The sequence below is a fragment of the Hemibagrus wyckioides genome, linkage group LG19 (assembly GCF_019097595.1).
Source record: "Hemibagrus wyckioides isolate EC202008001 linkage group LG19, SWU_Hwy_1.0, whole genome shotgun sequence".
NCBI classification, from domain to species: Eukaryota; Metazoa; Chordata; class Actinopteri; order Siluriformes; family Bagridae; genus Hemibagrus; species Hemibagrus wyckioides.
Window position 1 is genome coordinate 12,240,029 of NC_080728.1, and position 25,496 is coordinate 12,265,524.

The 25,496-nt window shown below is 40.0% G+C and overlaps 2 protein-coding genes across 3 annotated transcripts in view; one reads left to right on the forward strand and one right to left on the reverse strand.

Annotated features, from left to right (window-relative positions):
• Positions 1-329: 329 nt before the first annotated feature.
• On the forward strand, positions 330-12,179 carry elk3 (ETS transcription factor ELK3). Of its 2 annotated transcripts, none has more exons than XM_058416664.1 (5): positions 330-682; positions 6,373-6,584; positions 7,408-8,160; positions 9,419-9,541; positions 10,793-12,179. In XM_058416664.1, the coding sequence occupies exons 2-5, from the start codon at positions 6,378-6,380 to the stop codon at positions 10,895-10,897; spliced, it is 1,188 nt and encodes a 395-aa protein (XP_058272647.1). In that variant the 5' UTR covers positions 330-682; positions 6,373-6,377; the 3' UTR covers positions 10,898-12,179. The 2 variants fall into 2 exon arrangements, with proteins under 2 accessions (XP_058272647.1, XP_058272648.1); XM_058416665.1 differs by having other exon boundaries at positions 6,376-6,584.
• Positions 12,180-12,284: 105 nt separating this feature from the next.
• Positions 12,285-25,496, reverse strand: part of cdk17 (cyclin dependent kinase 17) — a 47,408-nt gene continuing 34,196 nt past the window's right edge. Inside the window, exons 4-17 of the mRNA XM_058416663.1 lie at positions 24,053-24,186; positions 22,652-22,777; positions 20,238-20,294; positions 19,895-20,009; positions 18,972-19,066; positions 18,815-18,877; positions 18,220-18,343; positions 18,010-18,130; positions 17,238-17,335; positions 16,056-16,161; positions 15,433-15,475; positions 15,234-15,324; positions 14,837-14,914; positions 12,285-14,198 (exon numbers count right to left, since the gene is read on the reverse strand). Of these exons, the coding sequence (XP_058272646.1) occupies positions 14,161-14,198; positions 14,837-14,914; positions 15,234-15,324; positions 15,433-15,475; positions 16,056-16,161; positions 17,238-17,335; positions 18,010-18,130; positions 18,220-18,343; positions 18,815-18,877; positions 18,972-19,066; positions 19,895-20,009; positions 20,238-20,294; positions 22,652-22,777; positions 24,053-24,186 (1,289 nt within the window). The 3' untranslated portion in view covers positions 12,285-14,160. The remainder of the gene's footprint in view (positions 14,199-14,836; positions 14,915-15,233; positions 15,325-15,432; positions 15,476-16,055; positions 16,162-17,237; positions 17,336-18,009; positions 18,131-18,219; positions 18,344-18,814; positions 18,878-18,971; positions 19,067-19,894; positions 20,010-20,237; positions 20,295-22,651; positions 22,778-24,052; positions 24,187-25,496) is intronic.

Here is a 25,496-nt window from a genome sequence, read left to right on the forward strand (position 1 = left end):
AATCTTCAAATCATTCTCACTGAATAAATAGACTAATGAGCATTGTGATTAGTCCACAACATGCATTTAATTAATACATTTGAATTGGATTCCTTAAAGGCTATGAGACAAATATGTCAGTAATAATCAATATATTTGTCGGATGAATAAGGAATACAATCTAATGGTTTTTACCCATCAGGCAGGTTCGATGTGATATTGCCAAAGACAGATAAAGAACACACACACACACACACACACGAATACACGAAGGAAGGAACACGCGCTCCTCCCAGTGGTCCTGGCAGGAAGGTGGTGACGTCAGTCGGAGCAGCGGCTATGGGCACAGATTCGGGTTACAATATTGCTGTGTGTGTGTGTGTGTGTTGGCCCTCGGTGGGCCGGGCGCGAGGAGAGAGGAGGAAAAGCGTGTTTACACAGACGGCCGAGCGCCTGGGGAACAGAGCGGGAGAGGAAGTGAGCCGGCTCTCTGTCTGCCTGCCCCAACTTCCTGCTCAGAGAGAGAGAGAGAGAGAGAGAGAGAGAGAGAGAGAGAGAGAGAGAGAGAGAGAGAGAAACACTCAGGATCCCATTACAGTCGGACTGTGCTGCCGAGACGGCCGACAGCATGGAAAAACAGGGCATTTTACGGAATTCTTTTTAACACATTAAAAGGACGGAAAAAACCAGCCATCTCGCTCGGGTATGTCACATACAGCTTCTGTAACACATTTTTACCTTGATAAATATTGTTAAATAACAGATATCTATGTATTATATCTCTGTATCATACAAAAGTGTAAGTAACTTATGAACAGCAAAGAATGCTTGGATAGCTGGAAGAAATGTTGTGTACTGTGCTGTGTGTTGTCTGACTATGAATTTTGTAGCAGTGTGTGTAAGTTGCTTGGCTAAATGACGAGCTTGTGTGTGTCTGTACTTTGACAGTGTGCGCTCAGTGTCAGACCCTTACCGTTTTACGCATGAAAATATTGAACGCACGCGCCTTATTGCCTAGTTTCTGTTCTCATTTTTTCGCAAATCTTTAAGCCATTGAAGGCAAAAATATACGCCTGGCTCTTTAAAAGCACCAGCGGAGTTTCTGGTTTGTCTGGAAACAGCAGCAGCAGCGGCAGACTAATTGCCATGCGCTTCCGGATAGAAACTGGCAGCAGCACAGCGTCTTGAAAATGAGTCACCGGGACCAACAAAGAAACTTCAGTGCGCAATAGGGCCGAACTGCCTTTTCCCCTGCTTCATCTGACTGTCTGGGTCATTCCTTATGCACAATTGGTCACTGGTCAGTTTAATTTCACTCAGAAGTGGCCGGATAAGGCACATCTGATTGGGTGGTTTCAGGTTATATCAGGGTTGACCAACTGCGGTCTGATTATCTTGCTCACACACCTGATTCAAGGTGTAGTAGGTGTGCTGGACCGCATTGGCCCACAGGATCTCTGAGATGAGTGTTCTTGAAGAGTAGCGCGTAATGAAGTGTTCTAAATGGCTCTCTCTTGGAGCAGCCTGCTGAATTTTTCCACTGTGAGCAGGAAGAGGCGCGCGTTTAGTCATGGCTCAGTCATGTCTGCACACAGCAACTAATCTCATTACGGGTTTCCGTTCGCGCTCTGGCTGAAGGACAGGCATAGTGTTTGGCTTCTATAAACTGTTGTGTATGCACAACCATTTAAAGCCAAGCACTGGGGCACCTATAGTTTAACATCACCTATGTAAATGTAAAAGTGGTATAAACCTTGTTGCAATCAGTGGGGATTTGGTCAGCTTGAGCATGCAATGTCCACATCCTGGAGAGCACCACCTGGTTTGTACACTCATCTCAGGTTTAACCTGCAGAAATATTGTCAGTGTGCACACTATAATCACTACTGGTGTGGTGTGCTGCTGGTTTTCTCTTTCTTAACTAGCATTCCCCATTTACTACTTGGGCTCTGCTGGACATAAGAAAGGGAGTGGGGTGAAGCACTTGAACTTGGGAGTTGCTGACTTCTAGACAAAAGTTCCACTCAGCATTTCCTTCGGTGTCCCAACATTGGATAAAAAAAGAAAAAGTGCATGATCACATGATTTTAACCTGCCAAGATTTATTTTCATTATTTTTCAACCCTTGCTGAGAATAATTCTTGTTAATACATTAAATGAAAGACTCAGGGATGCCAATTTGAATTGTTCACTCTCATGCATCATTGTGTATCACAGGCAAAAGCATGATGAATGCATACAGGCACAGGAGTATTTTCTTTGTAGTGTTTGTTATGAACCTGCATGTGTGGGATGAGTCATTTGCTTGGGCTTACAATAGGTTTAGCTGCTGCCCAAAAGGAAGAGGAAATCTTCCATTTGTGCCATATGTCTGTGCAGTCCCACTGTCCCCATGTTTCCGGCTGGCTCCCTGCAGCAGGAATTCCTACCTTTCAGTTTGGGAGCGGCATTCCCAGGAAGACGCCTATCAAAGGAGAATTGAAGGAAGTCCTGATTCGGACAGTTTTACGGTTGCTCAACGCAAATGCTCGACTCTGAGGATGCTAGAGCAGGAAATGTTTTATTTTGCTTCATTTGAGGTTTAAAACAGGGCAGCCGGGTGTGGGAGAGAAAACTCTGTCTAATTTCGATTGAGGCTTTAGCCTCACAAGGGACAATTGTATGCAAATGTCTGATAGAGTACAAGCAAATGGGACTGTGTTTGTATATGTGTGTCTTGAACTTCCTGGCTCCAGTATATCTCCAGTATAACTCCAGTATATCTTGGCAGAGTATGAGCCCTTCCTGACCACATTCTCCTTTGTCACTGTACAAGCATCCTGGACTACATCGGTGTATGTGTGTGTCACAATTACTCACTCTCTCTGTGGTCTCTAAGTTTAGAATTTAACGAAAACTTTCACATGGCAGTAATACAGGAGAACATCCAAACCAATCAGTGTGGTAAATGTTCAGCTTGCAAAGCCAGTCCACCTCATGTCTGTATCCATGTGAATACACCTCCCTCCCTACTACTGAAGTTTTTGTGGGCAGTTTGAAGAAAAGTGTGCTAGGTGAGACAGTGGGAAGGTTAGCTGGTGTGGGTTAGACAGAAACATGTCAGAAACAAGACTTTCCCAAAATAAGCCAATCAGGGAGTCCCTCTTCACCAATAAAACTGTCAGAGATAGTGAGTCAGACAGCCTGTTTTCATGCCTAGCTCACTTTCTCACTTTCCCCTCTCTCTCTGCCTCCCTGTCATATAATTAGCCTTTTCTCTACTCATTGCAGTGTGTCTCGTCCTTCATGCATGTGTGTGGCTGTTGCAGTCCTAGGACAGTAGATTGAACTAGAGTTACATCATGCCCTCTGGTGCTTGTAACTCAGTCAGACAGGGTGGGTTGGAGTTTACGACGGCCTGTCTGAGCCAGCAATCTCCTGAGATGAAGCCCTGCATGGTGGGACAGGTAGAAGAAGATTAACAAAGGCAAAACAGAAAAATGTTAAAGGAACCGTTTGTAATTTTTAGAGCTCTTGCTTGCTAGTCAGGTTTATTGCAGTTGCAATAAAAACAAGTCTTTCCTTTCTTCCTGACCCACCTCATCAGTTTGTTGAAATGTAAGTGCATTATGGGTGACATTTTAGGTGGAAACACAGCTATGAACAGCTCTGCTTTGGCTGAGACCTGAGGGGTGGAGATAATTTATGGTCTGAAAAAATGTGAACAGAAGTCTTAAGTGAAGAAAATTATTTACATTACATTGCATTCTCAGATGTCTTTAAAATGAGATAATTATTGCAGGTCTAAAAACACTTTATAAAGTGCAAACTGTACCTTTAACTAACCCCTAGATTATTGGATTGTATTTAAACAAATATCTCATAGGCACCGAATGGTGTTAGATACACATAGCTCTATGTGTATGTAAATACTGCTACGTAAAAGAAACCTTCCCATTAGAGCTGTCATTCACACACAACTCATTTTTGTTTACTTTGCTCACTCTCCTTTCCACTCTCAGTCCCTTTCCACTTGCTTTCTTGTCTACACAGCCACTCCAGTCATACCTCTAGCCTATACCATATCCCAGCTTGCTCCACCAGTATCCTAATGTTCATCATAAATTCTTTTGCATCTGAGGAAGAAATCCTAGAGTCAGTTCCTATAGTAAACTCTATTGCTTTTGGTCCAAATCTGGCATTCAGAAGATTAAAGCTGCAGTATGTTATTTTTTAAAATGTTAATAGGCATATAATTATTATTTTTTAGTAGTATGTCTTGGGAGGTGGACATAGTGTGTTTCATTCAGGAGCTGTGTTTGTTTTAAAGATCAGTCCTGAGCTAAATCGAGGAAATCCAGTTGCCAGGATGTTCAGAGTGCGACTACTACATTCATCATGCTCTGGATGACTGAAACATGTAATAATCATGCACTTTTAAAGACACCTTAGAAATTGTGGACTCAAATCTCGGCCCACCTGAGTTGGAGGAAGGATATGCAATGTGAAATCATGTGAAATACATGCAATGTGAACGGAGGTGATGAGGTCAGTTAAATGGACAGGGAAAAGCATGTCAGTGTATTCTGGGCAATTGTATATTGTCTCACAGGCAGTAGAGGTGTCTAAAAGTGACAAACTGTTCATTTAAGGCCTGCAGTGTTATTTGAGGCATATGGCAGGATTATATATACTTCGGCCTCTCCTTTCTGATGGTGTAGTCTATGTCAGGCTGTGTGCCCTGAGTTAGTGAGCAGCTTGAACAAAGCAGCTAATGTTCTCTCCGGTGAGACACTAAATCAGAGTGAAGCACTGAGCCTCTCCTGCCACTGAATATGTCTTGCTCACACACACTGCATGTCTGGCCAACACTTTCCTCATAGAAATGTGTCTGATATGGTGTCACTGGATCAGTTGTAATGTTACTGATGCAGTGTTGACATTGAAAAAACAAGCTCTATTTTCTGTATAGTAAGGTGTGTGAGGCAATGAGGCATTCAGAGGGCTGTAATCTGGTTTGAATTTGAGCTGTTTTGAAGCTGTAGACATCCCGTGGAGTGCGATTACAGTCTCTGTCCTGTTTTGGACTCTGCAAGGAAAGCAGTGCTATGTCATCTCAGGATTTCTAAATTATTCAGAAAAGATAAAGTGCTTCACTGTTCTTATCTTTGTGTTGTCCTGCCTGACACTGATTTCAGTGAGTGTGTCTGTAAGTATCAGATTCTGGAGTTCATTCTTTTCTGCTAGTTTTGTTCCAGTTGGTTTTGAGACATATTAATAATTAATCTAATGGAGATATCTTCTTACACCCTACTCAGCCCGTTGTATTTCATGTTACCTCTTTAAAACTTGTTTTTCTACTACTTCTTTTTTTTCCCCTCCCACCTTCCTCTTCTAGTATCTGCCACTACTTTCCCTTTACACCTTCTCTTTTTCTTTTCCCATCAACACCACGCCCTTTGCCACCCTCCTGAATCGGACATACACAATGTTTACCTTGGCCTTGTTTCCTGACTGTAAATGTTTGGCCTTTATGTGTCGCTTTCCTTCTCAGAGAATTCTTCCCATACTATCGGCTGATCTGAGATCAGCTGTTGACAAACACGCGCTTTTTTAAAGTGAGGTATAGCTGTTCCCTGATCAGTACAGCTTTCCGGGTTGCTCGCCTGTTGTTGTTTATTAGACAGTTTGTTAATATGCAACAGAACAGGAAATGCTTGCTGAGTTAGAGGGAGGGAAAAGCCTGGTGATTTTGTTCAGAAAACGAGGACGCGTCTTCCTCCTAGTTGTTGTGAATATGTCTAATGGTTGTAGAATTAAAATAGGTTCTGTGGGATTGATTTCACTTCTGTTAAAGGTTTCCTTGATACTGAAAATCTGTTAAAGCCCAACTAAACTATTTAGGGTCATATGAATAAGCAACAAATCCACATAGACACAATGGGTAAATCTTCCTTCTGGTTATTTCTGTAGATAATAGAACATTTTATAACAGAACTGAGTTACACAGCGATCATGTCTTGCTATCAGCAACCATCTAAGGAAAACACACACAAACACACACACACACACAATGCAGTGCTACAGTAAACCCAATAAACTCGGCAGTTTCATGAACGTCATAGTGTCTGCTTTTACCCAGTAAATACACACTGTGTAATTTACTTCCGATAAATGATGCTAGAAGGAAGTTCACAGGAACGGTGTATTATTATGGGAGTGTGCTGACTGGAAATTTTCATGTACCTGCTTACAAGATTAAGATAAGAATAAGATTCAAACTTTACACTGCTGAGGCTTAGTCATTCATATCACAGCTTATTCTCTGATCAGTCACTATTTAGTCCAGAACAAAATGCAGAAGTTAAAAATGCAGTCCTGATGAATTTCTCTTTCCGACCGCCGTGTGTATAGCAGATATGGAGAGTGCCATCACGTTGTGGCAGTTCCTGTTGCAGTTGCTGCTGGACCAGAGCCATAAGCACCTGATCTGCTGGACCTCTAATGATGGCGAGTTCAAGCTGCTCAAGTCTGAAGAGGTGGCCAAACTTTGGGGTCTGCGGAAGAACAAGACTAATATGAATTACGATAAACTGAGCCGAGCTCTGCGCTACTACTATGACAAGGTAATACACTCACAGGACAGAAAGAAATAGTTTTAATCATTTTTTATAAATTTTTTTTAAATAAAGGGCGTCTTTTACACTGCACATTATAAGATGAATTTCTTGTGTATTAATGTATGAACGTATCATTTAGACACAAAAATTCAGAGTGTATTTTGAGCAGTAAATATGCTGGGTTGCACAGTGGCACTGTGGGTAGTGTTGCCGCCTTGCAGCTATCCTGAGCTCAGGTTACTGTCTGTGCAGAATTTCACACATTGTCTGTGTGGGTTTAATCCAGGTTCTCTATTTTTCTCCCAACTCCCAAAATACCATGCTGATACGTTGACTGGCGACTCTGAATTCTCCCTAAGTGTGAATGTGTGTGTGCATGATGCCCACTTCATGCACCACACTTCAGATCCACCATGATCCTGACCCAGGATAAAGCATGCTGATGAACAAATCAATAAAGAAACCATAAAGTGTGCAGGCTATGCAAATGCATGCTTAGTGGTGAAAAAAAACATTAAAGTAGCTTAAACTTAATTTAAAGTATACATTTTAGTGTTTTTAAATGAAAGAAAACAGCCTTATTGAATATAAGACTATTCATTTATGGGTTATATGTTTCAGGTATTATTAAAGGAACCAATGTATGTATTTATTTAGTGCATTTGAGTTGATATAAAATGGTATTTAGCATTAGCTGTACTGTAAACTCAAGCTAACTTACAAATGTTGCAGGTAATTGTTGAAATAAGTAAAGGAAAATAAAATCATGAGCACAATTATAATACAATCAATGGTTTATTTACTGTTGTTTTACCTTTTTTCTTTGCAGAATATTATAAAGAAGGTGATTGGTCAGAAGTTTGTGTACAAGTTTGTCTCATTTCCTGACATTCTGAAAATGGATCCCCAGGCGGTGGAGCTTGGCCGCGAAGGGAGCAGCATTATGTTACAAGAGGCCGAGTCTGATGGAGGGGAGGGGGAAGAATCTCCAAAACTCTCTCTGTCATCGTTGAGAAGCCCCGCTGGCAGGAACGAATATCTTAACTCCGGCCTGTACTCATCTTTTACTGTTAGCTCCCTTCAAGGCCCGCCTCCTCTGCTGCATCCAGTCAAAATGGAGAAACGGAGAGGGGTGGAACGAGGGGAAGAAGGACAAACCGTGATTCGGTTTGTCACCAATCGGTCAGAGAAAGCAGTGCCCCTCCCTTCTTCTCCTGCTCTTACCTCATCAGAGGTTTTCTTCAGCTCAAAAGCCTCCCCTAATTCCTCTCGTTCATCATCCCCATCTCATAGCCCATCCTTCTCACGGAGGCTGAGCCCAGAGGCTCGGATGGACGAATCAGAGCAAAATGCTCAGCCTCTCAATTTATCATCCAGCCATAGGGAGCGAGCCCAGGTACAAGCCTCGCCCCTTGATAGGAGGAGTGGCACCAATGGACTTCCTCCCAAAGCTCGGAAACCCAAAGGTCTGGAAATCTCAGCTCCTTCCATACTGCTTTCAGGAAGTGACCTGGGTTCCATTGCCCTTAACAGCCCTGCATTGCCCTCAGGGTCCCTCACTCCAGCATTCTTTACTGCACAGGTAACACATACCCTCACGTACACACACACACACACACACACACACACTGTTCTACTGTGTGGTTTTCTACCCTCATAACTAATACATACATACTTACATGCATTATGTTTAGGTATTTAAGGGATAATAGGTAAGTAGTAGGCAAAAGTTCTAACAGAAAGAGAGAGTGAGACAGGAACAGAGAAAAGGGGAGAGAAAGAGAGAGGGAGGGAGGAGTGAGACCTATAAGTGAAGCCATATGCCTGTAATCCTGCCCACTACAGTGCAGTGACACAGGACAGAGATAGAGAGAGAGAGAGAGAGAGAGAGAGAGAGAGAGAGAAAAAGAGAGAGAGACAGAAAAAAGAGTGTTGAAATTGATTTCATATGTCTCTCAATGGCCGGAAGCTGGTAATCCAAGGTCCCTGACCTCTGAAGAGCAACACATTCATACTTACTCACTCCCTCACTCTCTGTCTCTCATTACAAAAGGGACAGTTGTTTTTAAAAGAAGGGTAATATCTTATCCTTTCAAACTCCTGAACTTTTTTATTAAATAATTCAGCTTAAGGTGCATTATTCAGTAACTATTATAATTTATTCATTCATTACTGTGAAATTAATAGAAATAGGTACCAAGTCTTCACCTGGAGACAGGACAGTGTTTAAGTAGTTAACTATGTTCAGAATATTAATACAGTGATGTACAGTAATCATATTTTATCCTGATTCATGTGAACTATCCTTAAAGTTGCACCAAAATACTATTTAGATGTAATTAGATGTGGTTATTTACATATGCAAGTCAGAGCAGCTACTAGCAGTACCATTAAGGCTGAAATATGGAAATGGGGAGTATTCCTGCTATAGTAAACAGACTACAGTAGCTTTTGTTACAGGTTTGTGTTGTATCCTTGCATTGCATATCACGTTGTACCATAAAAGTAGCTGCTGTTACCTACAATCATGTAAGCGCATGAAAAGTTTGCACCGTAGTAGTGACCCTGTGGCTAAATGCTATCTGAATATATTTGGCTCATTATTCTTAGCTAAAGTGAAGTAATCAGATCTGCATTTTGGTACATCACATCACCACAGCTTGTAGAGAAAGTGTGAAACATGGACTTTGATCCTGAGCAACACTTCCCCTCTCACCAAAAACAAGAACCATACATGCACGCCCACACACTCTGAGCCCACGGTGTGACATTTTGCATATGTCTAATCAGAAGTTGAATCTTCCCTCACTGACCCTGTGTGTTTTTACTTCTTGACTTAGACTCCCTCGGGTTTGCTGCTGGCTCCAAGCCCTCTCCTCTCCTCTATTCACTTCTGGAGCAGTCTGAGTCCCGTCGCTCCTCTCAGCCCAGCACGACTACAGGGACACGGATCTCTCTTCCAGGTACACACAGACAAACACACACATGTAACACTCTCATAAGTGGCTTAAACATCACGCACATTAAATTGGAAGAAAGTAAATGTTTATGGTGTGTGTGTGTGTATGCATTCATGTTCTGTATTTGAATGTAGGGACAGTTATCTGTGTTTCCAATTATGAGCACTGGGATGAAGGTCTGCACGAATAGATGTGTGTGCGATGTGATGAGTGTGCATTTGAGTGTTTAAACGTGTGAGGATCAGTGCATGTGGTGTACTGAATGTATTTTTGCTCAGGGAGTGTTTCTGTTTGGTGTCATGTTTCACTGCTCATGTGAGGGAGAGGGGAAATCCTGTGGATACTTCCTGTTCTGGCTCAAGGGAGACTGTCTGCATAGTGTGTGCGTGTAGGTGTGTGTGTGTGCGCGTTTATGGACGTGTTGCTTTGTGAGGGGTAGGGTGTGGCTTTACTGCAAACAGCACAACAGGAAGCAGATCAGGTAGCCGGGGCAACCTTCCTGACAATGCTTGTGACAGTTAAAAATATGCACTTCCGCCGCACTATACCACAAACATACATACACACACACATTTTTGTTCACACTCCTACTTCCCCAGGCAATGGCATAAGGAGCTTTGTGGCGAGTCGTGTGATTATTTTACTATTCAGTCATTGGCTCTTGTTGGGAACTCCTGGCTTCGGTGTTTTTTTTATTATTTTTTTGCTGTTCAGTCTTCTTTTATTCCTAGTGATTCTTCCACTGTATTTCCTTATCTAAGGTCACTCTGGCAAAAGGATTTACTTGTGTATCTGTATGTGTGTATGCGTTTTGGAAATAAGCTACAGATGTTTCCTCTCCACTCTGGATAGAGGGGGGTCGTGGGGGGGGGGGGGGTCTCAGCTTCCTGTTAAAGTAGGGAGGGGGTGATAACTGAAAAAGACTGACTGTGTGTATGCTCAGCTCTCTCATAACAGGAAGTTCCTCTCCTAGCATTACCATGATGCATTAGTGGTCATGAGGGGCTGGCTATGAGCATGTTTGTGTGTGTGTGTGTGTGTGTGTGTGTGTGAGAGACTGAGAAAGCTTCTCATTCACAGCAAGCATCCAGTCCTGTTTGCGTATGTTACAGTAAAGTTAAAGGCTAACTGCAGTTAAAGCCATATGCAGATAGTCTTTCTACCTGCTGTAATCATATAATCAGAAATAGACATGAGTGTAAGCAAGTTCCTGTTGTGTATTACTGATCTGATGATGTTCATTTTTCTCCACAGTTCCCTACTCTGCTGAACGGACCTCTACCCGTGCCTCTCCCCAACCTGGACTCTTCATCCTCCTCTTCCTCACTTCTCCTCTCATCTAGTACTCCGAAATCCTGATTTCAATCCCTTGTCTAAAAAAAAAAACCCACACATACATTAATACTTGCTAAAATGTCAAGGTTGCACTACACCTCATTGTGGTTATAGTTACCACAAAAATAACCACATCCAACAATTTAAAGAAAACATATTTCATAAAAAAAAACACACATTTCTAGACCAAAACTCGGGCTGTACACCAGTCTGCTCATGTGGTAGGTATTATTGTGCCAAAGAAAGCAAAATGGCACCAGTGAGCTGTTGGAAAAACTCAGCCTTAGAATGCATCATCTAAATCAGAGTCTCAGCATTTTTTTTAAAGACGCATTTTCAGATGAGACACACCTAAAGCAGTGCTGGACCATGAAGATACACATAATCTTAGGTCCTTTGTTTAATACCCCTACACCTAGCGAGGACCAAAGATACCATTGAATTCCAGACAACACACTCCCCATCAGAATCATACATTTTTGTCCCAGTTGTTTCATTGCAGATTCCAACTCACAAGCTAGCTAACACATGCCTCCTCCGCTGTATTATTTTGAACTGCTGCTAATGCAATGTCACAGGGCAGCTGAAAGCACTTGGAGGAGAGCACTATCTGCCCTATCCTGTACATAGTTGAGGGATAAGGGTAAAGGTGAATGACGGGGAAAGAAGCATGCCATCCTGCTCACCCAGAGAGCAAAGTCAATCACACGAAGTCGAAGTCGAAGATGGCCGTGGAATCACTGGGCTGCGTATTCACAATCACCCGACGATAACGTTTAGTGCCTCCAGTGTTGGTGCTTTATATCAGAACGTTCATGTCTCTCAGATCCATTTTAAAATCCTCTCAGTTCGGTGAAGCTCTTACAGCAAAACTAAGAGAGCATTCTTATTACAACCCATATTAGAGAGATCTTCTTTACAGTTTTTCCCATTTAGTTTTAATTGTTTGTTTTTGGTTTTGTAATCATTTTCAGAGGCTGTGAATCAGGTTTTCTGTTTAATTTGTCTGATATTGTATATTATTGTATTGTATGCACTGTGCTTTAAACTACCGGCTGTGCCTTTTTTTCTGTGTAAGAATGTGTATATGTATTATTTTCCTGCTTTTAAAAATTCAAACAAAAATGTTTTGTAATAGACGAATTCCATCACCATATTGGAAAGAAAAGCATTGTAATAGCTTTGTTATTTTTTCATTACGGAACTGAAAACAAAATGTATTCTCATATTAATTTTATATTTTTGCTTTTTAAAGAAATGAAATGAAATGTGCCTGTTTTCAATAAAAGGAAAGCATTGAATGCTGTGCAATGGCCTGTTCTGCAATTTGTGTTTAAAATGATTCAAAAAATAAAAACACACGCAAGTCAAGCCTCCCGTCACGTATGCACAGACGAGACAGAAGCGAGGATTCTGTAGGAAACAGACCATGTTTACTTCACTGATCAAGAGAAATAAATATCTGCAGTAGAAAGAGTTAAATGGTCAATTCAGCTGACATTCAACTGAGAGCGTCAGTGTTCCACAGAGGCGAGGTTTACAAGACACCAGGCTTTCCATGCACCTATACACATACACACGCTTCTCCAGTCACAATCAACTGCAAAATTACAATATTAATCAACAGAGATGTCAGTTCAAAAACAACATAATCTGTTTAATCTAAAACCTCTGTCTGAAATCTTTTCTTCATGTGTACAAAGATCGGGAGGGGGAAAGGTATTGGTCCAATGCAGCCATGTTTTTTGTTCCTGTATTTTTCACACTCAGTTTTTTTTTTTCTCTAAATAAAGAAATTTCAAGAATGAAGGTGAGACAGTTGGACGCCAACATGCCACACGGTTATACTATTATTCACAGACAAATCAAAATGTAACTTAGAAAACAAAAAAATTCTTGTAATACTGTTAATGAAACTAATGCATCTTCAGAAAACTTACTAGCATGGTGCAACAAGCTTCTGTACAGTCTGATCTCCCTGATCTCTTAAACACACACTCACTCGCTCTCTTACAAGTACGTACAAACACGCACACAGACACACATACAAAAATGCTACAGAGATCTGGCATGACTCATTATTGTACAATCACTGATGATGCATTAGAATAAACTGCGCTCAAAGGGGAAAAAAACAAAAACCTCATACAAGCAATTCAGTCTAGGCAGAAAATTTTCACTGAGGAAAAAGATAAGTAGAATGACAGTAAAAGAGAACATTTGCTCAAAGAAGAAGGTGTGGAAGGTCTTTGAAGAAACGACCGAAGATCAAGTGATTACTGCTGGTCCAGTGGTATTGATCCCCCTTCTCACAGCTTGGTCCTTCACCCCAACATCACGGCTTGCTTCACAATGCTGACTGAACGTGGCGACAGTCACAAATGTCTCAATCACATCTAAAAGCAGATTAGTGCTCCCCATCTCGCCGAACACCAGTGAGTTCATCTCCCTGAACGAGCCACACACTTGCTGCATCCACGGCTCACTGACAGAGAGGAGGAGGGTCTCTTCTCCAGTCTCTGGGTCATTTGAAATGTCAAAGTGAGCTTTGGAGATTGGAATGAGAGTGAGGAGTTTTTGTACAGCTTCTACAAAGTGTGTAGGAAACTATTGTTTCTACATAATAACCATGCCAAAAAAAAGGATGCAATTCAAAATGTGGGCAAGAACAAACATGACATTTGCAATATGAACAGTATTAACATAATTATATCCAGAATTACAATAACTATTTAAAAAAAAAAAAATTAAATCCTTGACGGCAGTACTGATGTGTCCGCAACCAGGAAGGCTGCCAAAGAGTAGGGAAGGTTACAAGGAGACAGTAGTTGATTAGCAGCAAAAAAAGCCTGACGACCTTTTCAATAAATACACACACATAACACACATATATACACGCTATCCCTCTCACAGTCTAATCTCCAATGTGTTGCCTTGAAGAAGCGGACAAGGGGCAGGGGCGCCACTGTGTTTTGTCACTGGGACTGCATGCTGGACACGGGAGGATGGGAAAGAGCCGGACTGGTCTGTCCCACTCACCCAACCATTCACCCTAACTTTTCTCTCTCTCTCTCTCTCTCTCTCTCTCTCTCTCTCTCTCTCTCACACACACTCACACTCTTGACTAAAGAGGGTAGGGAGGCTAGTCTGTTAGTCTGTACAAGACAGTTGCTGAGCAAACGCCATCATCCTGATCCACTGTGTGTGCTTTTGTGTGTGTTTGTGTGTGTGCACGTGTGTGTTTGTGTGTGTATGCTTTGTGCGAGTGTATTTGTCAGAGCCAGTGCTTAGAACAGCATACTCTGTCTTCTGTTCTTGCTGTTTCCTGTAGGGACAGAGAGATAAATCAATAACTAGATGCATCTTAAATTTACACAAAATCATACAATATTTCATATTAACATAATAAATAAATAAATAAATAAATCTGCCTCAAAACCCAGTGTATTTCTTAGCATTCAGAAATGGAAAAACTGTGCCACTGCTCCCCCTTCTGGACAAACAAACACACTGCACCAGATCAGCTCTGTCATTATTATATACAGATTTCCTGTATACTATGCACATAAAGCAAAGAGATAAAACAATAATATATGACTATTATATGCCAGATTTGTAGACCTGACAATTAATTAGACACAACAGTGACAGGCTGATGCAACTAGATCTCAAAACTATATCCAGCAAATATAGAGTTTAAGGTATTTACAACCAAAAAAAAAAAAAAGTTGTAGTCCCCTTCTCAGTCTGACTGTCCAATATCTTGCTCTGCTTCCTAGTCTATTTCTTTGTATTGTTTTATTTCAGTCAGAACACTACAGTACATACAACAATACAGCTTGACACAAATGACATGCTAAAATAAAATTTTTAAAGAACTGTGTAAATATCCATCACATAAAGGAAAACCCCCTTGCATGGAAATCTCCCTACAGTTATACAGAAACACATGGGCAAACGCACCTGTCTCGGGGTATGAGGCATTCCGGTAACCAGGATCTCGCTGTAGTTGCACCTCCTTCAATGTAAATATAGATATACCTGCAGGTTCATAGCACAAATTGCTTAAAATTAAAATACATTCTAATAAACAATCAAATCTAATAAGCTAACAGAGCACACCTGAACATCAAAAAACACCTGTCAGTCACATGGTCCAATATTGTGCTATTTTCTGGGTTGTTATGATTTCAATTCCAGGAAATTACATTCTAATCCATTGACTCATGTTCATCTTTTGAGATGACTGTATACACACACAACCTGTAAAAGAAGCTGTGTGTGTACATGTAATTTATCTGTAACCGTAGTATGTGTGTCTGAGTGTAGTATGTGCATGTGTTGTGTGAGGGACACTCACTCTCTGGCAGTGTGTGTATGCGCATGCCGAGACTCTTGAAGTAAGAGTGTTTCATTGAATCATCAGCAGAAATTCGTTTCTTGGACTCATACTAGGAAAGAAAATGCAATAAGTAAGGCAGAGTTCAGCCGGATGACATCACATATACACACACACACAAAACATGACTGTGTGTGCGGTTCACGACTAAAGTGCTTACCTTTAGAAATGACAACAACAACTCAATTCCTTCAGTGTCTAACCTGTGAGAAGGGAGAGAGAGAAAAAGAGAGAGGGAGAGAAATGGAGGATAAGGGTGAGGCTCAGTGTGGTGACCACCGGTGGAGTGACAAATTAGAGTGGCAAATGAGAGGAAGGAAAAGAACAGCCTCGAAAAATTCCACAGGATATCCTGCCGTACTGGCACATACACATGTGCGCAAACAGGTCATGGTCGCTAGCAGCGAGTGGTAAGATAAACAAGAACGGTGACAACACAGGAAAGCTTAACTAAAGCTTCAGAATTTTATGCAAAGTTCCCTTTAAACTTCAATACACAATGGCAATCAACATAGGAGCCAAACTACCATCCTGTACTTTGATCTGATTCACACTTACTAATAACACAAACAAGTCAGTGTTAAAATCTTATATATAAAGAACATGGGTAAGAACATAAAGAGCATATTTTTTTTACATTTTACCTGGCAATTTATCACAACGATAGATTTATTTTTGCATTATTGCATGCTGTATAAGTCAAAAAGATGAAAAATATTAATATATTATAGTATAGTAGTATAGAGCATAGTATAACCCATTTACACAGACACACAAGTATACCTCGGCGCATGGTTGATGAAGGGCTGTGGTTTGTATTTGGGAAAGTTGTAGGATTTGAATTCCTCGATAGATGAGATTCCTGGCCAGTTATCCTCTGTGGGTGTACCTACAGCACAAACCACAACAATCATGTAGAACCTATCAACATTTAATTACTTTTAATCTTTATAACCTTTATGACCTGCGTTTTATTAAGAAATGTAGAGCTGAAAGTCTGTTATTACTGCATCAGAACACTAACAGCCTATCAAATACCAGTATCAATATACACTCTTTGTTTTCTCCTTCAGCAATGATTTACCAGAAGAAAGGGGGATGGCACAGACTGGGTTAAAAATACTTTTTTAAAGCAACTTTCTAATTTTTCAAGGTAAACTGAAGCAACTTGAATAATTATAGCATGTCCTAGAATAAATTCGCTTCTCTCAAATGAATTACTGATGTGATTTAATCAAGCCCCCAGCAAGTAAAAACTGAGGAAACTAACTCAGTCCTATTGAAAACCTCAGCCAGCGACACTTTTAGCAGCCAAAAGAGCAGGCACACATGCCACAAACTTCGAGTGTGGTTGAGAGAGACATTATTTGAATGTGCCTCTGTGCCTTAGTCTACTGCTAACTACAGCAATTTAGGTCAAAACAGGACAAAAATAAAGCACCATAAAGCACTCTCACAACTAAACTCAGCTGCTGGCCAGCATTTCATAGAATTACTGCATTACAGACTACTTAACAGTAGAACTGTCATAGAAGGCTGTTGTGTTTATGCAGTCATTAAATTATGTTCTGTCTGAAAAGGTTTTTACTTTTAATGGTTTCTAATCTCAGTCAAATGTTAATGATGAGCAGACTCGGATTATAAGCTCCTATCCATTAGCAGTATAATACTGAAGTTCACTGAGGTTACTACCTGCATGTCTGGTCTATGTTTGCAAGGTCAACATAATTTTTGGTTAGTGTCCAACCTCATAACATCGCTGTTTGTTTTTAGAGCAGGTAAACACCACCTCCAGCACGTAATGTCTGGCAGAAAAATGTCTGTGTCCATCGTAATGTCTCGGATTAAAGTGTGTATTTTATTGCAAAAGCTACAGGTTGCCAGGGGACATGAGGTGTCTCTCACTCTGAGTGTGTGTATATAGGTACATACAAACATACATACATATATATAAAATGTACATACCAAGTAGCCTGAAGATAAGATGCAGTTCATCCTCCACTGTGGAGCCGGGGAAGAGCGGCCGACCTGCAGCCATCTCATAGAATATACACCCAACCCCCCTATACAGACAGACAAGAAACGTCACACACTCACAAAGGTAACTGAGACACTCCGAGGTTTTTCCCCTTTGCACAAGTGAATGGAAATTCTGAGCTATGCCTTTTTTTGTGTCATGGCACTAATAATTCAAGTTCTGGCTTTGTTATTATAAAAACTGCACAAATGCATAATGAACAAACATTTTTTTTCTGATCATACCAGATGCTGACCTCATGAAGATTTTGACTGTGTTTACAACATCCTTGCTGTGTTATGTGCATTTCATTATATCTTAATGAACTGTTTCATTATATCTTAATGAAATCCCTTTCATTTGCTTCACAGCATGGCTTTTTTGCAAAATGTAAGAAATCACTGGTGTCCCTTTTGGTCAGTAACTTTGTGCAGAAAATAAAAGATATTTAATAAGTCCCTATAAATTAGTTGTTACAAAATAAATACATAAAAAAAATAAAATACGACATTAAAATAGTAAACCAGGGATTTCCCTCGTAGCCAGAATTACTCCCAGAGTTGTAGAAAAACTGGATTCTGTCCAATCATGAATAAAAATTCAACATTACTAAGGTCTAACTTTCTTTATTATTGTCATCTAATGCATCCCCCCAAGGCACACACATACAACATGAGTACAATAAGGCGATATTGCATAGACATATACAGACAAACTGACCACATGTCAATCTGTGTGGAGTATTCAGAAGAGCCGAGCAGCACATCAGGAGGTCTGTACCACAGAGTTACCACTTCATTTGAGTAAGTCTTAGTGGGGACAGATTTGGCTCGAGCCAGACCTGCAATATACACACACACATAAAAAAAAAATGAACTGCTTTCAAAAACATGTGTACTCTAATGTAATGAAGGCGAAAATGCTAGGTACCAAAGTCTGCCAGCTTGAGCTCCCCTTTCTCATTGATGAGGAGGTTCTGTGGCTTCAGGTCCCTGTGTAGAACCTTACGTCTGTGACAGTATGCCAGTCCCCGCAAGATCTGAAACAGGAAAATCTAAAACCAAAACATAAAGCTTGGTTATATATATATTGAACCATCAGAAATAACATTTAAAAGCAAAACCCAAGAAAACCTTTTAATTTCTTAATGACAATCTGTGTATTATTTTGAAAGGTATGGAAAGAGCCTTATTTTAACGACCTTAAGTATTGTGGTGTTATGAATCCTGAGAGAGAAAACAGTCATTACTACCTGTAGTACTCTAAAAACCACACAGTTACTATGGATGTGGTGCAGAGACAGGTTTTTAAACTTATTATGACACCCTTAATATGACCATACATAGCATGTTTATGTCTAGTAAAAGTAAGAAAATGGTTTCAGTGTTCTAAAACAAATATTGCATATGGCATAATAATATATAGTACTTTTATATGAACACCTAAATCAGCTAAAAGATTTTCTTTTGAAAACAGTGGATAAGCAAACCTGTGTTTGTGTGCATGTGTGTGTAAGGGCTTGTACCTTAACATTGTGCATGCTCATGATGTTCCCACAGTCATCCATGTACTGCTTTAGATCCTTATCCTGAGGAAAATAAAGGCATTTGTCAAACAAGGAAAACTCAACAGGGCAACATGCTTGGAAGGATCTAGAAGGTCGGGTTAAGAAGCTCTCTTACCAAGTACTCAAATACAAGGGTGAGGGATTTTTCTGTGTGGACGATGTCGTGGAGCGTAACAATGTTGGCGTGCTTCAGGTCTTTCAGTAATGATACTGAGCCAGAAGAAAAGAAAAGATGTATTTATTTACCAGCACTATACAGTATGTGCTAATGAGCAGTACTATAAGGTCCAGGATAATTTATGTGAAAGGCCCTCACACTGATTTGTTTTATTATTACAGCCTTTCTTTAAACAGAGTGCAGGAACAAAAGCTGATAAGCTCATGAATGACTACTGAATGGTTGTATAGCATGTTTAGCTGATATGTTTGTTAGCTGACATGCATTGTGAAGTGTATATATGTGCTTATGTCTTCACTCTTTTAGGCAGGCACCGTAATGTAACCACAGACATAGCCCTGAAGAGCATGGCACATTAAACCTTCTTAATGAGGACACACAGTGTGATGGATGTTGTGCAGTATTCCAGAGCAGCCATGGTGCTCTAGTTTTTAAACTACAAAACTAGCTCAGACTCAGTAATGTGGAAGTTGACATGAGATTTCCATTAAATAATATAAGCCCTTTTTTGTCACAGGTAATGCTTCCTCTTATGATTCATAAGTGAAATGTTTGACAGGTGGAGCTCGATGCATATCTTGTGGTTTAAAGCAGATAAGAACCATTTGGAAAAAAACTTATTATTATTATTATTATTATTATTATTATCTTTGACAATAGTGATGTAATAATAATAATAATATTAATAATAATAATAATAATAATAATAATAATAATAATAATAATAATAATAATAATAATAATAATAATAATAATAAATTATAATTATTATAAAAATAATAAACAATTTGTAAAGTTACTAATTTTCTGATTTTGGATGCAAACTCCTACAAATAAAACTGTAAAACCAGTTTCTTTACCCTCTCTAATGGCTGTGCAAGGTGCGCCTTCCTCGTGCTCTAACCGAATCTCCTTCAAAGCTACCAAGTTGTCCGTCAGTTTGCTTCGGCCTTTGAAAACTGTGGCATATGTTCCCTTTTAAAAAAAAAACAAAACAAAAAAAAAAACAATAAGAAGAACAGTAAGAAAAACAGAGTAGGAAAATCTCTAAGACCACAGGTTACATTGGTCACAGTTATCATCATACACTACAAATAAAAACTTAAAAAAATAAACTATTTAAGAAATTTGAATATTTAGCTCAAAATCTCTAAAATGTTTATAAATGCAGTGGAGGGACACAAAGTCATGCAAGTCTCTTACCTCCCCAAGCTTGTCCAGTTTGATGTAGGTCTCCAGTTTCCCAAAGCCAATTTCTGACTAAAAAAAATGGAGAGAACATGTCATTAATAATCTGTAGCTGTTGTAGAACAGGCTTGCACATGCTGAGCAGACATTATCGCACAGACATGTGTTTAGTGAGTACTTAATAGCCCTGGTATCAGCAGCCAATTTCACTTCAATGACAAGGGAATTAATCCTACTCAAAACAAGCACACAATGCAAGTCTCGAGTTGAAGAAAGAGCACCAGGGGGCGCTAAAAGATAAACAAGAACAAGAAAAGTCGCACTTCGGTTTTTTTGTTCCCCTACACTCGCATACACTGTGGGAATGACAGGGCCAGATAATGGGAAAGAACAATGGATGCCAAGAAAACACAGACACCAGGGTAAGGGAGTCTTTCACATGCAAAACCTGCTAGGTACACAAAGAACAGTGAGAAAGAGAGAGAGAGAGAGTGAGAGAGAGAGAGAGAGAGAGAGAGAGAGTGTGTATTAGGGACTAGGCTGCCTAGCACATGCTGCTCATATTCAGCCTGGTGTTAGCTTTCTCCTTGTGCAAATGAATGAAAAAACTGCAGGGCTAAGAGCACATATTAATCAAAATTTATACCTAATCAGTATAACCAAAACACAGTTACATAGATCTTGTTAATTTGGTCTTTGTTTTGCATCCAATCATGATGACTACAACTGAAAAGAAGATACTTGCTTTGGTGCATCAGTTCATTTCTTATTAACTATTATTGGAGTATCAATTGCATTCATCTAGTAGTAGCATGTGAAGATGCAAAGGACCAAAGTACAACAGGAAGTTTGACTATTAATAAGCCTAAGGTAAACATTACGGTAATATAATTGCAAAAAATCTGCTTAGAAGAGATTTTCAAAAAGATATCAGATCAGTTATGCAGAAGATTCATGTGTCATGTATTATGTATTTTAAATATTACAAAATATTTTCATTACACATGATTAACTCATTCACAAAAAACAAATATTTCATAATATTGCTGTATACATGATAAAAATTGGAACTTTATACTGAACCTAGCAGGCCTTATATTTAATTTATCCAACCTTAGGGATTGCCGGAGTGTACAGTACTGTACATAGACAAAGTGGTATGACTCAACTTTTTTTCCTCTTACAACACATCCATTATTTCATAATTGCAGGAAATATTTGATCTTAACTGACTATATATGGTGCGTAGCAGCAATAAAACAGCCAATTTTGTTCTAATGCAGAGAGCAAAGAGAAAGGAAGTAGTCAAAACCTGATTCTCATATCAACCTAATTCTGTCCAAATGGGGCTAGAGATAGCAAAATATTTAATCAATTCTCTGAGCTGGAGTCTTTTTCAGTCTCCGGAATCCACAGAGGAGCAGAAAAGACTTCAGACGTATATTTTTTAAGCACAGACCTGTCTCACACTTCTGAAAAACATTTCATGTTGTGGTTGTCTAAATATGTGCGCGCTCTAACAGACCAGGTGCTGTGAGACTGGTAGTTAATCATGTGAAAATTAAGCCCATGCTGCGCAAGCTGGATTATTTGAAGGGCATCAACAACACCAGGAGATTCAAGTGATGTCACGTATTAATGAATGCATGACTCATGGCTGTGTCACTGTCTCCATTTAAAACCACTCTGAAGGTGGGATGCCACATCACAAGCCCTTATGTCAAACAGGAGACTTGTTCTAGCAGATACCGCAGAGCGGATAATGTGAGTTGCTATACACCTTATGGTTTTCTCTGCAGGCTTAAATTACAAGGAATGAATTATAAAAAAAGCTGAAAAAGAATAATGCGAATTTACAATTGGAATATTTGTTTCATGCATATGTACATATGAAAAAAAAAATTGTTTCATGTCATTTGGATCTAGGCAAGTGTTCCAGTGCTTAACAAGTGATTGCTGTAAGACAAAAAAAGAACAAGCCCTTTTTTCTAGGCTAAGCACTTAATGAGGTCCACTGTGTTTTAAAATAAAATGAAACAGCTGCAGAACAGCAGCATTAGCCCTCGCTGTATGGTGGTAAATACTTTAGATACAGTTTTGAGAGGGATGAAGCTGCATGTCTCTCAGGAAGTGTTAGCATGGTTGTGTTTGTGTAGATTGTGTGACAGCGTACTTTTTAGCTGCGGAAATCAATCCCCTGTGCTGAGATGCAGTTCTAAAGGAAATCCATTTATTACCTCAATTATGCATTTTATATTTTTAATTAGCTTCTTTTTCAGTAGAAATGTTTGGTTCTGTGGACCATTCAGTAAAAAATGCCTACTCTTATGTAAGAGTCTATCTATGGTGCTGTGTCTAGTGACGCAGAATTTTTCAACTTTAATTCAATAGCAAGTTATTCAGAATACAGTAACATGCATATCACTCACCAGTGAGGCCCTACGTGATCGGCGGCTGAGCGGCTGGTCGAAGGGGGGGCTGCTCAGCTGCAGTTTCTCCAGATAACCATCAGGAATCCGAATATCAGCAGGTAGAGACAGGCGCTTATTCACATCCTGAGAACGTAAACACATACGCACAGCTGTCTGTATTTGGAATATGAATGACCATCAATATATCTGCCCTTTCTTCCCTAACACATGAAATGTATTTCACGAGATATCCCTGGTGAGACATTTAGTTTTATTCCAACCTATGCATGGTGTGCAGTTCCGCAATCTAAACAGCAGAGGGTAAAAACGTCTGGCACGTACAATATTCACTCCTGAAAACCAACTCCAGCAATTAGGTTAAGTTTATGATCATGCGAAAAAGCTGGACCTGGGTTAAACCTAAACTCTGAACCTAAAGTCAGAGTTCGCTTTGCTGCACGAGAAATCTCAGGCTTTCAACACAAACACTTAAGGAGTCCAAAAATACTGCAAACCTTTAAATTCTTTAAGACACTGGCAGACCTGAGAATGAGAGCATAGTGATGCAGAATGATGAAACAAGAAAAAAGAACGTGAGAAATGGGGCGTGACAATGAATTGGTGCAATGAAGCAGAAAAAAGAAGAGTAAAACTGAAGAAATCCCTCCACCTACCCAACGCTAAAAATAAGACTTTCAGCTGCGACACATCACCACTCCATCTGTGGTTATTCAGGGTAATACCAACACAATGTGCATGCCCATCTAACACGCACATGTACACACTCACTCACATGAGCTGCTCCTACCCGAATCCAAACAGATGCCATATACGTAGCTCTGGTACAAAGAAAGCAATGTGTACACTTCACTTCAGAGCCAGAGTCAGTCAGAAGCCTCAGGTTTTGTGTGGTTGTTCATTTAATGAGAACATAAGAACCTAGACACGGCTCTTGTCTGTAAAATACTAATAATACTCAGAAAAAAACAATCCACTATAGAGTATTGCATGATTACAAGCAGGACTATTCACACAACAGTATATTAGCAATACACTAGACTCCTATTAGGTGTTTATATATTTCAATGCTTACCATCTTCCCATTCATCTATCATATTTGATGTTTTAAAATATCTCTTGCTTTTGATTTACATTGTATTACCAATATTTGACAGTAACCCATTTTTTAGTCTAAATTTCCTCCCTCTTGATATTTTGAGGTTTAATGCCAAGGACTAGCATTTAAAGACAGTGGTGTAGATTCAAGAAAAATCTGGCAACCTCAGAGGCATAATTTCAACGCAGGTGATTTACATTTTCCAGAGAAATTCAGCTTAAGCAGATGAGTAACCAGAATCTGAATATGACTTTCTGCCATGTCAATTTTGATGTAACGTGTAAAACAGGGGAATATCTTACCTCCATTGATATGCGGCGATGTGTCCTGGTACGGAGACACACTCCAGTGGGTGACTGAACCTCGTCTGAAGATGTTCCTGATGCCTGATCACTCTCACCATCAGATCCCATTTTTAAATTCTCATGGACTATGTCTGCATGCAGAGTAAAAAGAAAATAAATATTGTGATGAAAAAACCATGCTGTAATCTCTTCTAACCCACACTACAGATGTAGAGCTGACAAATTCTGTATATGTTTCTAAGGTTTTCATGGGTTCTAAGTAGGGTACAGAGCTTTATTATATTTTTAAAGTCTGCATTAACGGATTTTGCATGAACTTTTGGGTTTGGGACAAATAATTATATTAATTCTGACACGAATCATATAAAATCACACATTCAAAGCATAAAGCACCACTTGTGAATAGAGACATTATCTGTAGATCACACAGGAAGCCTTTCAGAGGAAGGAAAAAACGTGTGTAATTTTGTGCGATTGACATAGTTATTCATATCCTCTGACCCTCTCTCTTACATAATAGCATGATGCTTTATTGGCGCTGACCAAACAGTTAAATTCTGATATAATAAGGGTTTTAAAAATCTCTCGACTCAACATATCCCACACACACACACACACACACACACACACACACACAACACACCAGACGGCAGGGATTAGGGAATGGCCAACTCGCTCAACCTGCTGTGTGTTTCGTTATGTGTGGGAGGGACCATAAAAAGTTGAATGAGAAGTTACGGTGCTGTAGAAGAGACGAGGTCAGACTGGTGGAACGAAGGTGCGGCCACTGTGATCCCGAAGCGGCACCTTTATGGGGTGCTTTATCTCTAGAGAAAATAGCGTTCCGGCCTTTTATCCAAAGGACGGCGTAAAAGAGTGTGTAACCTCAGGGGCAACCATTACAGCATCCAGCTGCCCTTGCCTCATCTCCTATTACCCCCAGAGGGGAAGGGAGGAGACGGGTGGGGAGAGGAGAGGAGATGAGAGGACAGGAGAAGAGCATGATAAGGCAGCTGTTTCACTGAGACCACTTAGTATTGGGTGAAGCCAATTAGAAGTGAGAAAAGGAAGACGTGGTGTGTATGTGTGTGTAAGCACATCACACTAACAAGCAGGATTTTATTTGGTACAGAATATACCATTTTGTCAGTACAGTGTGACACCAAGGAGATGGGTTTTACCAAGACACATCCCAAATCATGTTATCACATGACAATCACAATACATTCTAAAACTGTTCCACTGCATTCCAGGGAACATACATATTGTTTATAAGTCTCCTGGCCTGTGTTTAACTCCTAGCTCTGTATCTTGTATCACTCATCTTACATCGCCGACCACTGCCCAGTTCAAGAGCGGTATATATTTTCATTTGTGAAACTCTAACACATATGAACTAGAAGGCAACAGCTAGGTTAGACGGCTAAAAATAAACTTGCTT

What these genes read in the sequence shown, in the direction of transcription:
- elk3 (XM_058416664.1), top strand. Translation starts at nt 6,378, where the DNA reads ATGGAGAGTGCCATCACGTTGTGGCAGTTCCTGTTGCAGTTGCTGCTG. An exon ending in TGCGCTACTACTATGACAAG is followed by an intron (nt 6,585 to 7,407) that starts GTAATACACTCA and finishes TTTTCTTTGCAG; the next exon opens with AATATTATAAAGAAGGTGAT. An exon ending in CAGCATTCTTTACTGCACAG is followed by an intron (nt 8,161 to 9,418) that starts GTAACACATACC and finishes TTCTTGACTTAG; the next exon opens with ACTCCCTCGGGTTTGCTGCT.